The sequence below is a fragment of the Gossypium raimondii genome, chromosome 5 (assembly GCF_025698545.1).
Source record: "Gossypium raimondii isolate GPD5lz chromosome 5, ASM2569854v1, whole genome shotgun sequence".
Taxonomy (NCBI): domain Eukaryota; kingdom Viridiplantae; phylum Streptophyta; class Magnoliopsida; order Malvales; family Malvaceae; genus Gossypium; species Gossypium raimondii.
Genome location: NC_068569.1, coordinates 39357026 through 39370409, shown reverse-complemented (window position 1 = coordinate 39370409; position 13384 = coordinate 39357026). Strand labels below are relative to the sequence as shown.

The 13384-nt window shown below is 35.4% G+C and overlaps 1 protein-coding gene across 1 annotated transcript; it reads left to right on the top strand.

The window, feature by feature from the left end:
• The first annotated feature begins 12113 nt into the window (after positions 1 to 12113).
• LOC105766060 (uncharacterized) lies at positions 12114 to 13082 on the top strand. The gene has a single exon (XM_012585356.2). It carries the CDS (start codon positions 12303 to 12305, stop codon positions 12765 to 12767), a length of 465 nt encoding a protein of 154 aa, XP_012440810.1. The 5' UTR covers positions 12114 to 12302; the 3' UTR covers positions 12768 to 13082.
• The last annotated feature ends 302 nt before the right edge of the window (positions 13083 to 13384 follow it).

The window sequence follows — 13384 nt, the reverse complement described above, 5'->3', positions numbered from 1 at the left end:
TTGTCATCCCCTCCTCCCTCTATTCCATATTTTTCTTTTTTTGTTCCTTTCTGATCCTTTTCTCTCTCTTTTTGCTAGCCACCACCTTTTTCCTTCTTCAATTTTGCTTCACCCCTCCACTATGATTGAATCCATCACCACCAACCACTGTGCCTTTTAACCACCATAGCTCATCCTCCTCTTTCTTTTCCCCATCACCGCCAATCGCTGCTATGACTACTACCGCGCACCATCACAGATTTCTCTTCTCTTCCATCTCTCCTCCTTTTGTCTCAATAATTCACCCTTGGTTGTGCTGAACCCTCATTATTTCTTTTTACTTCTCTTATTGTCGGACCCGCCGTTCCTTTTTTTCTCATTATTTTTTTGCCATTCTTTTTTATTATGGTTGATCTTATACCCTCTTTGCTTTAATAATTCTTTTATATCACCCAAATTTCTGATCTCATATCTATATCGATCCCCCGACTATCCCGAATTGATTAGGTTGTGTAAGTGTGGGTTATCCGATCATCAACTTTTCATCTTAGTGTTTTCCTCTCTTGGTTGAATGGTATATTGGCCATGGAAGTTATTTTTATTTATTTACGTGTTAATATTATTTATTATGCTTTTTGAAGGTCCAATTGATAACACTAGGAGAATTCCTTACCTTTGGATCGGAGATCATTGATTCAAGTGTGCAAACCGTGAGGTAATTGTATAGTGAGATTTTTAGTGATTAATCTTTAGTAATAAAACATCTTCGATGGATCCTAACCAAAATACGTTATTTGTGTGTTAGTTACATTTTTTTGGTTTAGATCAAAGCGAAATCACTATTAGGGGATTGTGGCATCTAGGATCTACAAAAAAGGTGAGGATTCAATACTATTAGATTAAATATAGTATGGTTTTAAATAAATATATTAGTAATAAAATTGTGATCAAATGCAAGTACATTAAGCACTACAAAGGAGACTTGAAAAACTCATCGAGAAGAAATACAAAGTTGTGGATCTTTGACAATTCAAGAGGCAAAGCTAACATGTATGCCACTAGTCCAACTCTTTCCAAAACTTCGCAAGGTCCTACAAATCTTGGACTTAACTTTCCTTTCTGGCCAAAACGAATGATTTATATCCAACCTCAAAAGATATTTCTTTCTTTTTAAAAATTGCATATGTCTTTGGTCAATCTTGTATGGCCTTCAGGTGATTGCAAATGGTAACAATCTTTTCTTCAATTTTGCATACTAATTCTAGACCCATTATCTTTCTCTCTCTAAGTTCCATCTAACAAGTTGGTGTCCTACACCTTTTAACATATAGTGCTTCAAATGGAAACATCTTCAGGCTGGCGTGATAGTTGTTATTCTAGGCGAACTTTACCAGAGAGACGTACTTCTCCCAATTAATTTCGAAATCAATCACACAACTTCTTAGGATATCTTCTAATACTTGAATGACTCTTTCTGATTGGCCATTAGTCTGAGGGAGAAACGCAGTGCTGAGTTGCAGCTTCGATCCCAAAGACTTTTGTAATTGATTCCAGAACCTTGAAGTGAATCTTGGGTGTTTGTCTGACACTATCTATGATGGTATTCCATGTAGGTGCACTATCTCAACGATATAAAGTTCAACCAACTTCTCTAGAGAATAGGTCATATTCACTGGAAAAAAATGAGTTGACTTTGTAATTCTTCATAGAAGGACTAAGGGGTAACCCAGAAAAAAAATTCCATGGTGATATTGTCCCATTTCCATTCAAGAATCTCCAAGGGATACAGTTGTCTTGAAGGGACTTAGTGCTCTGCCTTAACTATTTGACAAGTTGGATAAGTCAAGACATATTTTGATATCTCCTTTTTCATGCCAAACGACCAACTTGAGTCCTTCAAATCTCTATACATCTTGATACTACCAAGGTGAAGTGAGAAAGGCCTTTGGTGAGCTTCCTTAAGCATTTCTTTTCTCAATCCATTCCCCACCGATACAAACAACCTTTTCATGACCCTGAGCTCGCCATCTTCACCATTGTTGAAATTCACTACCTTATCAGACAATATCTTTTGTTTGATTTGGTCACACTGAACATCCTTCATTTTTTTCCTCTAAGATTAGAGAAAGGTAGGCAGTTTTTACCACTAGCTCTACCAAAAGGGCTCCATACTCAAACATGATCATCTTGGCTCGAAGAGACAACAAAGTTGCCACAGTCTTCTTGCTCAAAGCATCCGTCGTAACATTTCTTTTGCTCCATACAAATTTTTCCTTCTTTTTCAACAGTTTGGTGAGAGGTGATTCTATTATTGAGAAAACTATCACAAACCTCTTGTATTATCCAGCAAACCCTAATAAGTTGCAGACTTCATAAACATTCTTGGGTGAGTTTCATTCAAGGACTACATTTACCTTAGTAAGGTCCACCATAATACCATCCAACGAAATAACATGCCCTAGGAAGTGCACCTCTTTCAACCAGAACTCACACTTGTTGAATTTTGCATACAATTGATGCTCACATAGGGCCCTCAACACAATCCTTAAATGTTCTTCATGGTCAATCTCATTCTTAGAATAGACCAGTATGTCATTGATAAAGACCATTACATACTGGTCTAAGGTTGAAATACATTGTTCATCAAGTCCATAAATACCGTTAGCGCGTTGGTCAACCTAAAAGGCATTACCAGAACCACATAATGACCATATCTTGACCAGAAGGTTGTCTTCGGCACATCAACATCTTTAATTTTAACCTGGTAATAGCCTAATCTCAAATCAATTTTGGAGAAGACTGAAGCTCCACTTAATTGATCAAACATGTAACAGCCCGTTTTTCTGTGGTGTCGAAAATAATGGTTTCGGGACCACAAATCTAACGAGTAAGTTCATAAGTAAGTTCATAAATATTATTATTTAACATTTACAAGTCAAACATGGTTTTAAAAATGTTTTTTAGATATAAATGATTTATTAAGTTCAAGTGGTAAGACCCTAAGGTCAAGTGGTTTTAGAAAATGAGGTATCAGAACCTCATTTTTATAAATCGAGTAGTAAATATTTTTATAAGTATTTATGGAGCTTCATTAAGGTGGTATTAAAGTTTCGTTGAAAAATTTTAATGTTTCGATAGTTAATTAATTAAAAGAACTAAATCGTAAAAGATATAAAATTTGATCATTATTTTATTTGAGTGATTAAATGGTTTATTGAATAAAGGAAAAGGGACTTAATGGTAATTAGACCATTTAAGGATTTAGTGGACGGTTTTGGGCCACTAAAAGCATAAAATTTGGAATTTTTTTATGGACAAAATGGTAATTTTTATTATCAAATGAATTAAAAGAAACAAATGGCCAATATGCTGTCATCTTTTTGAATTTTCTAAGAACATAACAGAATACCATGGAGGTAGGAATGAAGCTTTTAGCTAAGGTGATTTTCTCTTGCATGGTAAGTGATTCCTACCCGATTTTTAGTAATTTTGATTTTTTGAGATCGTTGCAACTAGGTTTAGCTATCCCGTGATTTCGATTTTGAAACTGTTAACGATTTTGAATGCTGCCATTAATGAATCTATGTGAGTTTAGTAAAATTTGTTAAAACTGTTAAGGGACTAAATTGTTGAAATAGTAAAAATACAAGGATTTGATGTGAAATTATTACAAATGTGGGCTATTTTGTGTGCCATGAATATCCGGCTAATTGAATTGGCATTAAAAATGGTCAATTTGTATGTTTTAGGCTCAGGGACTAAATTGAATAAAACTAAAATATTAAGGGCAATTTTGTAAAAAAGTCAAAATGAATAAATTGCATAAAATACATTGTTTTACTGTCTAAATTAATAGATTGAGTGAAATTATTAATTTAGATCAAGATCGAGTGGAAAATCGAGAATAATAGAAAATTACCAAAATGCCCTTGTACTTTGTCATTTATATAATTTAGCGAGTAAGTTTGTGCGGTTTAATTTTAGTACATTTTAAATGAAATATATGAACCTAATTTCATAATATTAGATTATATTAATGTGTGCAATTGAAAACAAAAATAATGAATTGATATTATGCCAATCATCGATTGAGATACTCTAAGCCATTACTACAAATTAGTCATGTAAGTTCATTTAATTTGAACTCAATTATATTTCTAATTGTTTATGAATGTTAGAGTTTGAATAATGTAAAATTACTAATATTAAATTGATTTTTGAATAGAATAGGAATTGTAAAAAGTTACGAAAATGATAATTTCTGATATCAATGGAGACAGGATGCATTTGCACGTAAGACCATAGGTAAGACCACATTTGGGCTATGGCATTCTGATGATAAGACCATAACTGTGTTATGGCATTATAGACGTAAGACCATGGTTGGACTATGGTAGTGTTTATATGTAAGACCATAGCTAGGCTATGACATTCTGATGATAAGACCATAATTGGGTTATGGCACTATGAATGTAAGACCATGGAAGGGCCATGGCAAATGCATATGTATGACCATAGTTAGACAATTGCACAATAAGAAACGTGTACCAGGGTTTCAATCGTCTTTACAATATTCATCGATTATAGAAAATAGATGGTTTCGACCATCGTTTAGCACCCTTTGTGTGAGCTCCAGTAAGGGTTTCAATTGACTTCATTATAAAAAATATGGAAAGGTATTATGTACCAATGATCAAAGTATGAATATTCATGAATATGAAAGGTGTAATTTAAGTGATGTTATGTTTATATACCAAATATTACCATGTGATGATATCGCTAAGTTATGTGTTCAATCACTAGCTTGTTGTAACACCCCAAACTCGGCTTAGACGTTATTGTCGAATCTGGCGTGTCACATTGAAGTGTTTTTCAAAAATCATGTTTTCATTGAAAACTCTTCTTGAAATTTCAAACTTCTTGTCATTTAAAACTTGTACAAAACCTCAGTCTGTGTTTGTTTAATTTCAATTGAAAGAAAAGTTGTTACCTTCAAAACCTTATTATTGCGAAAGCTTAATTTAAAACAAATGATTTATGAAAATGTGATATTTAAAAATTGAGTTACGAAAACGTAACATTTGAAAATAGTTATTGTTTTGGAAAACCGGGTTCTACTTCTAGCAGATAAGAATCTCAATCAATAAAATCTCGAATTTAAAATCCAAAATTTAAAGGCCTTATTACAACCCGAAACAAAATCAACTTACTTAAGTAGATGAGCTAAACAGAATAAAACTTGTGCAGTTATGTGGCCCTTTTCGAGTCCCTCGCAGCTCCGAACCGTCTGACGCTGTGGATTACCTGAAAGGTTAACAATGGGGTAAGTTTACAAAAACTCAATGTGTAATCCCCTATCATTCAATCAGTAATATAAGCAGTAACAGTCTGGGCCTGAGCCCTTTTCAGTAACAGAACAATGTGGGCTTTAGCCCAAAATAGAAAAAGTGTAGTGTGGGCCTTAGCCCATTACAGTATTAGAATCAGAAACATAACACATGTGGCCCTAAGCCCATTACAGTGACAGAATCAGTAATAAAAATGCAACAATGAAATCATGCAGCCTATCCCAATCCAGCCAACACACCACCCGTTCAAACCAACACACCATGTGGGGATAAAATTGACCCACCCAGCCAACACACCAATATCAGCACCGGTTGCGGCACTAATCAGTATCGTAGCAAAGCTGTCAGTAACCAGAATGGTTAAGAGCCGTAAACAGGATAGCTATAAGCTATAAACAGAATGGCTATAAGCCATAAGTACAGTAATATGATTGGCACAAAGCCTTCAATAGCAGTGATATGATCGACATACAACCATCAGTAACAGTAATATGATCGGCACAAAGCTATCAGTAACGGTAATATGATCAATACAAAGCTATCAGTAATGGTAATATGATCGGCACAAAGCCATCAGTAACATCGCAGCAAAGCTGTCATCAATAGTATCACAGCAAAGCTACCAGTAATAGTATATGTGGCCAAGCCACCAGTAACAGTGATTGTGGTAGAGCCACCAGTACAGTACTTCCTTCATAACAATATCCCAACCCCATGCAGTATGCCATGTATACAGAATGCCATGCTCGGAATCAGTTATACAAATCACAGACAAATCAATCATTTACATCATAGACAAATTAATCATTCACTCGAGGGGGAAAATAGTCATTTACCCTCCAAGGGCATTACGGTAATTTTACCTTACAGGGGCTTTACGGTCATTTTACCCTATTTGGGTATTACGATCATTTTACCTTATGGAGGTATTACGATCATTTTACCCTATGGGGGTATTACGGTCATTTTACCCTACAGGGGCATATGGTCATTTTACCCTATGGGGATATTACTGTCATTTTACCCTATGGGGTATTATGATTATTTTACCCTACAGGGACATTACGATTATTTTAGCCTATAGGGGCATTACGGTCATTTTACCCTATAGGGTTATTATGGTCATTTTACCCTATATGGGTATTACGGTCATTTTACCCTACAGAGGCATTACGATTATTTTACCCTACAGGGGCATTACGGTCATTTTACCCTATAGGGGCATTATGGTCATTTTACCCTATAAGGTATTACGGTCATTTTACCCTATGGGGTATTACGGTCATTTTACCCTACAAAGGCATTATAGTCATTTTACCCTAAGGGGCATTACGATCATTTTACCATACAGGGGCATTACAGTTATTTTACCTATTTTAGGGTTTTAATACCAATAACGACCTTCTCAAAGGTCTACAGTCGCCTCGAGCGACACAGATAATCCACACGATCAAAATAGTGTAAACGGGCCCAAAGCCTAATATTCGGCCCAAGTGGGCCCACAGGCTCGTGTGGCCTATTTGGCCCAAATTCAATCACGGCTATGCGAACTACATAGCCAAATCCAGTTCCTACCACTTTTCGTAGCTTTTATCCGTGTGGGACACACGACCCATTTCAGCCTAACGAGACCCATAACGACCCAAGAACACAAGAATGCTCGTGGTGGCCTCTACAGTCTAACGCCTATATTTGTGGGCTCGATTCACCACACGAGCATTTGCACGCCCATGTGGCCTCAATCTCCGTATTTTTGGCTTTTCGACTTTACAACAGTAATGATTTACGGTGTACAGATACACACCTTATTGTAAAGACACGTTAAATCCATGGATGCCGAACCTATATTTCGCAATCAAACTTCGTTAATCGATTATACAGTTGTACAGTTACTTAAAATCAAGTTGTTACGATCGCTCACTTACCCAAATTCGATTGAGCAAAGAAGAACAGTTTGCTTACTCAGGTATTCGCCAACCCTCGTCCCTTCATAAGATACCTAGGCACCAACTGTAATTGATAAGCACTTAAGTTAACCGATAAAGGGAATCACCATTCTATTATACTTACCAATAATGTATGAGAGAGCGACCACCCAAAAGACCCACAATCAGCCTCCAAGGATGGGAGGATTCGGTAATCAGAGAAAATAAAAGAGGAAAAGTTGTCTAGAGGAGAAACCGACAAGATGAGGAGGAAACATAAAAGAAGAGGTGGGAGAAGAGTGATGTAGAATTCGGCCACAGGGATTCGGCTTAAAGAAGAAAGAGTAAAAAGTTTAGGGTTTGGGAAAAGAAGAACGAGAAAGAAAGCAACATAATGGAGAGGGAAAAAAGGAAGGGAGATTTCGGCAGATAAGAAAAGATAGGGGAAAAGAGGTTCGGCCAACAAGAAGAAAAGCATTGGAGAGGTTCGGCCAAAAGCAAAAAGAAAAATAGAGAAAACGAGCAAAACGAATCGAAACTTGCCAAAATCAGTACCAATTGCAAAAAAAGAATAAACCGAAACTAACCAGAATTCCACCTGTGCAAGAGGGAAAACACTCCAATACTGAAAGCCTCAGAATGACCAATTCGGCACTAGCAAACCCCCTTAGCCAAAATTTCTAGAGTGCTAGAGTCCTGTTTTGGCACAACACCTCCTCTCCACAACCCCTCGATTTTCTCCACAAATCTCTCCCCTTATCACTCTACTGAATTCTCCTCAACTCCCTCCATGACCAGTTCAAACTTTCTTCAGTAGTATTCCACTCCAACTCTGCCACTTACACGGCTCAAGCAGCAAAATAACAATCCATTGCGCAACCCAGGACTTGAACCTCAAACCTCTCAGTTACATCACACGTCACCTTGCCACCAGACCACAAGCCTTTTTTGTGTCATAAAACAAACACTATTACTGATAAAGCCTATAAACCAGCGTCTAGATTCATTTTAGGGAAAAAACCAAAATTTTTGCTAAAGCCCAGGTTTGAACCCAGGACTTTTCCAACTCCTCTCAGGACCCTTAACCACTAAAGCAGACATACTTTTGTGCATAGTTTCCTAACCGTTCCCTTGCTTAAGGCCCAATACTTCTAGGCCCAAATTTCGGGGCGTTACACTTGTGGCTATGGTAAATGTTATGTTTAAGTCTTTTGTGTTATGCAAATGAAATGGTAAGTGTTCAATATGAACCAAGTCATGTGTGTATGAAACTTACTGAAATGGTGATACATGGAAAACATGATATGTTATGAAGGATGGTAAATCCAATTGGATTATGCTCAAGTATAATGGTTATATATGTTAAGTTCACATGAATTATATTCAATTATGCTAACATGTGTTGTTGTTGGTTCTTAGGCTTGTGCCAAGATTCTGATTGAATTATATCATGTTTAATCTTAATGAAATTCATTGAAACGGTAAGTGTTCAATTGGTAATGTTCTTATGTCCACAAAAAGGTGAAATAAATCCAAGTATGTAATTTCTTATACAATGGTTGATTATGTAGTTGATTCCAAAAGAGCTATGTTTAAATGCACTAGCTTGTAGTCATGGTTGAAATTATGCTTATAACTTGTGTGTTATGCATATGAAATGGGTGAGGAAAGGGAATGAAATGGTAAATTCATAGTTGAAATGAAATTTGAGTAAAAGGAAGTAATGAGTTTGAATAATTTATTACATGTGAGAAATTTACGTATGCTATGTTTGTATATACCTATAACATAGATAAATACACTAAGTTGGGAGTTGATAATGTTGTTTAGACTTATGATAAGCATTGAGAACAAAATGAAAAGTGAGTAAATTGAAAAGTGAGCAATCTTATAGAAAGGTTGATGATTATCTATTAAGTCTCATAAAATCCTATCATGTTATGAATGATAAATATATACGACATTAATGAACTTACTCATTCGTGAGTCGTTGATCATATCGATTTATGAATCTTATGGCATTGGCATAGATTTATGTGTATTCTATAAAGTTTATTATTGAAATGGAATATTATTCTTAAAGTTTATACGAACTTACTAAGCATTCATTGCTTACGTAGTTTTTCTTTTACTTTACAGATTATCGGAAGCTTGATTAGGTTGGAAAATAGTCAGAGATCTGTCACACTATCCATCGAATTTATCAGTAGATTTTGATGCTTTAGTTATGGTTATAATGACATTTATAGGTGGACTATGTCCAATGTTTAATTAATGATATTGGCATGTAATGCTGTTTTGAATTTGTGAAACTTATGTTATTTTGATGCCTTGATGGTTGGTGTGCTTTTGGCACTTTGATGCATAATGGTTCGTATTTATATGATCAAATTGATGCATGGTTTTTATGGCCAATGTGGTAAGTGTTGGCATTTTTGCAAAATGATCATTTAGGGCATGATTTGATATGGAATTTAGTCAAGTATAATTGGTTGAATTATGTCCCATTTGGTATGTTTGAATGTGAATTTGGCTTGTGGTCAATTATGGTATAACTTGGTATGGAATTAAGTTAAATATATATGGATGAAATATGGTCAAATATATATGAGTTAGATATATGTGTATTTGGGATGCATGAAAACAATGGTTCAAATGATAAGTTATATTGGACATGGTATAAGTCAAGTATGATAAGTTTTAAAATGGTATCAAGGTGACCAATTATGCATATGTTTAAGTATACTTGATTGTTTTGATTGAGGTGGCTTTTGGCATATTGGTTGAATGAAATTTTGGTTATTGAAAGTGGTCATTTTATGCATGTTTGAACATGTTTTGATACCTTGGCCATATGTGCAAATGGCTTGTAAGGGTGTGCTTAAATTGGGTGAAAGAAATGGCTTGAATTTGGCCTATTTCTTGTCCACACGGCCTAAGACATGGGCGTGTGTCTCAGTCGTGTGTGCCACATAGCCATGCGACACGGCCGTGTATCCTCTGTAGGTTTTTTTTAAAAGGTTGCATTTCGAGTGTTACACGGCCTGGCACACGGGCGTGTGACTTGGACATGCGAAGCAAGTCAGAGAGTTACACAGGTGAGACACGAGCTGGGACACGGCCGTGTGTCCCTGTTTCGAATGTGACACGGCCTGAGACACGGGCATGTGTCTCAACCGTATGAGTGACACCGCCCGGCCACACAGCCGTGTGACCCCTGCAGTTCAAATTTTTTGACTTTTCCCTGAACTTTTTGATTGTTTCCGATTTAGTCTCAAATCACTTCTAATGTGATTTTAAGGCCTTGCAGGCTCAAATAAAGGACAATATGCATGTTTTTGAATGGAATATGATGTGTTTTATAAAATGGTTGTAATTGAATGTTTTAAGTTAAAAGTTTTTGGTAATGCTCCGTAACCCTATTTTGGCGACAGATATGAGTTAGGGGTGTTACAAAACAAGTCTTCAATCCTTGGTAGAAGGTACCTGTTCTTTATCGTGACTTTATTCAACTGACGATAGTCCATGCACAGGTGCATAGATCCATCCTTCTTCTTCACAAACATGATTGACACACCCCAATGTTACACACTAGGCCTAATGAAACCTTTACTCGATAGATCATGTAACTACTCATTCAATTGCTTAAGCCCCACTGGCGCCATTCTATAGGACGTGCATGAGATAGGGGGCGTCCCTGGTTCCAACTCAACCGAAAACTTTATCTCCCTCTCAGGGGGCATTCCGGAAAGTTCATCAGGAAGCACATCTAGAAACTCTTTTACAATAGGAACCTGACTGATTTCAATTCCAAATTCGAGCATCTGTACCCTAGACAATCAAGTCCAATTGTTAACATTTATTACAATTATAAATATATCAATAATAATTTTTTTGTTGTATAATTGTTAAAAACATGTCATAAGTCTATGTACTTTTCACAAATTTAGAATTTTTGTACTTTTATTTTCAAGAATTTAGTCCCTCTACTTTTCAAATTTGAAAATCAAGTCCAATTGTTAACATTGTAATTTTTTGTCAATTTTGTTGATGTCGCATTTTTAAATAAAAATATTCGAATTCATGTAACTAAAAATGACATTATAATGAACATGAATTTAACAAAATATTTTTAATAATGCTAACAACTGACTTGAATTTTGATATCTAAAAAGTAGGACTAACCCAAAAATAAAAGTACATGGCCTAAATTTTAAATTTATGAAGAGTACAATTACTTATAACATATTTTAACCTAGTATAAGAATATGAATATTTTAATTATATAATTTTGATTATTTGTTTCAATAATGCTTAGCTTCATTTATCCCTACAACTCTAATGTGTCAATATGTACTCTCATATGGTAATATATGTAATTTAAATTAAGTTTCAATTAAGCATCATTTATTATTAAGTTTATATATGACATTGATTGTTACAAAATATTTTCTTATTATAAAATAAATTTCGATTGTTAAAAGGAAATTGTACCATAATATTTTATAACACATATATTTATGTGTTTTACAATGAACAATGTAAAATATAAATTTATAAATATAAAATAAACTCAATTAAACAATGAAAATATACAAAATTCTAAATATATACTAAATAACAAAATATATTTTATACAGATTCATCCAAACACTAAAAAATATTAATTTTTTAAAAAACGTAAGAAAATGATTTTTCGAGAATTCGTTTTCAGTGAATCAAACTCTACACTAATATAAAGTTTACGTACTATTGGTCAATCCGTACTGTTTAGTCGAACCGAACCAAATATTCATACAAATGAAGTGTTTGGTTTATTAAAGGCGATGCACTTTGGTGACAAAACACATGACTTCCTTAAATTTTCTCCTCTTTTCCTCTACCTAACACTCTGATGCCAAATTCAAAGAATTTCCTGTCTCGAGATTGTGATAGGCAATGTCTCATTTTCAACCTTTATTACCCTCAACTGTCTTCCACCTTTGAGTCTCCTATATATAAGGCATTTCCATGCAAAACTAGCTAGCTAACTCCAGTGAACAGCCGTTTTATGGGGAAAGAGGGAAAGATGGGTAGGGTTTTCGCAGCTCTCGTGCTTGTTTTGGTGGTTGTGCAAGCTAGCCATGCACGTAATGTGCCTAGCCATGTCGGCCTCGATAACCGACAAACAACGATGCCAGGTGGCTCAACGGAGGAGCAAACGTTGCAAGCCGATGCACCCAAGGCGGATTCACCGAAGGGTACGAGTGGCATTGATGACAAGAAGAATTTTATTTACGGTGGAGTTGGTGGCTTTGCTGGGATGGGTGGCTATGGTGGAATTGCTGGTGGAATCCCTTTTCTTGGCGGCCTTGGTGGGATTGGGAAATTTGGTGGAATCGGTGGTGCCGCCGGAATAGGCGGTTATACGGGTATCGGTGGCCTGGGCGGTTTAGGCGGTGTTGGAGGACTTGGTGGTGGTATTGGCGGTGGCGGCAGCCTCGGAGGTGGCAGTGGCATTTTCCCATCCCCTTGATGTTTCGTGATTTGGTGATGTCTAGATTTTAGGTGTTGTGATGTTAGATGTTAGATGTTCATGTCTTAAGTGGTTTAGCTTTTTTCTAGTAGTGTCTTCGGAGACAGCATGTTATGTTAGCTGTCACTTGTCTTCTGTTGCAGTGTTCTTTTTTTTTTTTTTTTTGGGGTAGTTTCTAAAATTCTTTCATCACAGCATGGTAATGTAATCGCATCTCAGTGATGAGGATTTAAATCACCATTACCAATGAGGTTTTATCGTTTCTCCTAGATGTAATAGATTTTATTTATCGTGGTAAATATTTTCATGCATGAATCGTGTTGTAATCTTTAACAAGTTTTTTTCCTCCCACAGCTCCTAAAAAAGGTGAAAAATAATTGATTTAAAGCATGAATTTATCCCAATAGTTGGTGTAACCCCAACCAATTCAGTAATTTTATTTAAAAAATATAAAATATCTTTTGATGATTAAAATAAATTATATCATTTGAGAGTATTTCATTTTATTTTAAAAATCAATAAAATATACATATTATAAGATTTGAATCTAAATCAATTACACTAATAAAACCTTTAATTTACTATAGCTAAAGTTTTATCTTAATATTTTTATACAT

Coding starts and splice junctions, on each gene's coding strand:
- LOC105766060 (XM_012585356.2), top strand. CDS start 12,303: ATGGGGAAAGAGGGAAAGATGGGTAGGGTTTTCGCAGCTCTCGTGCTT.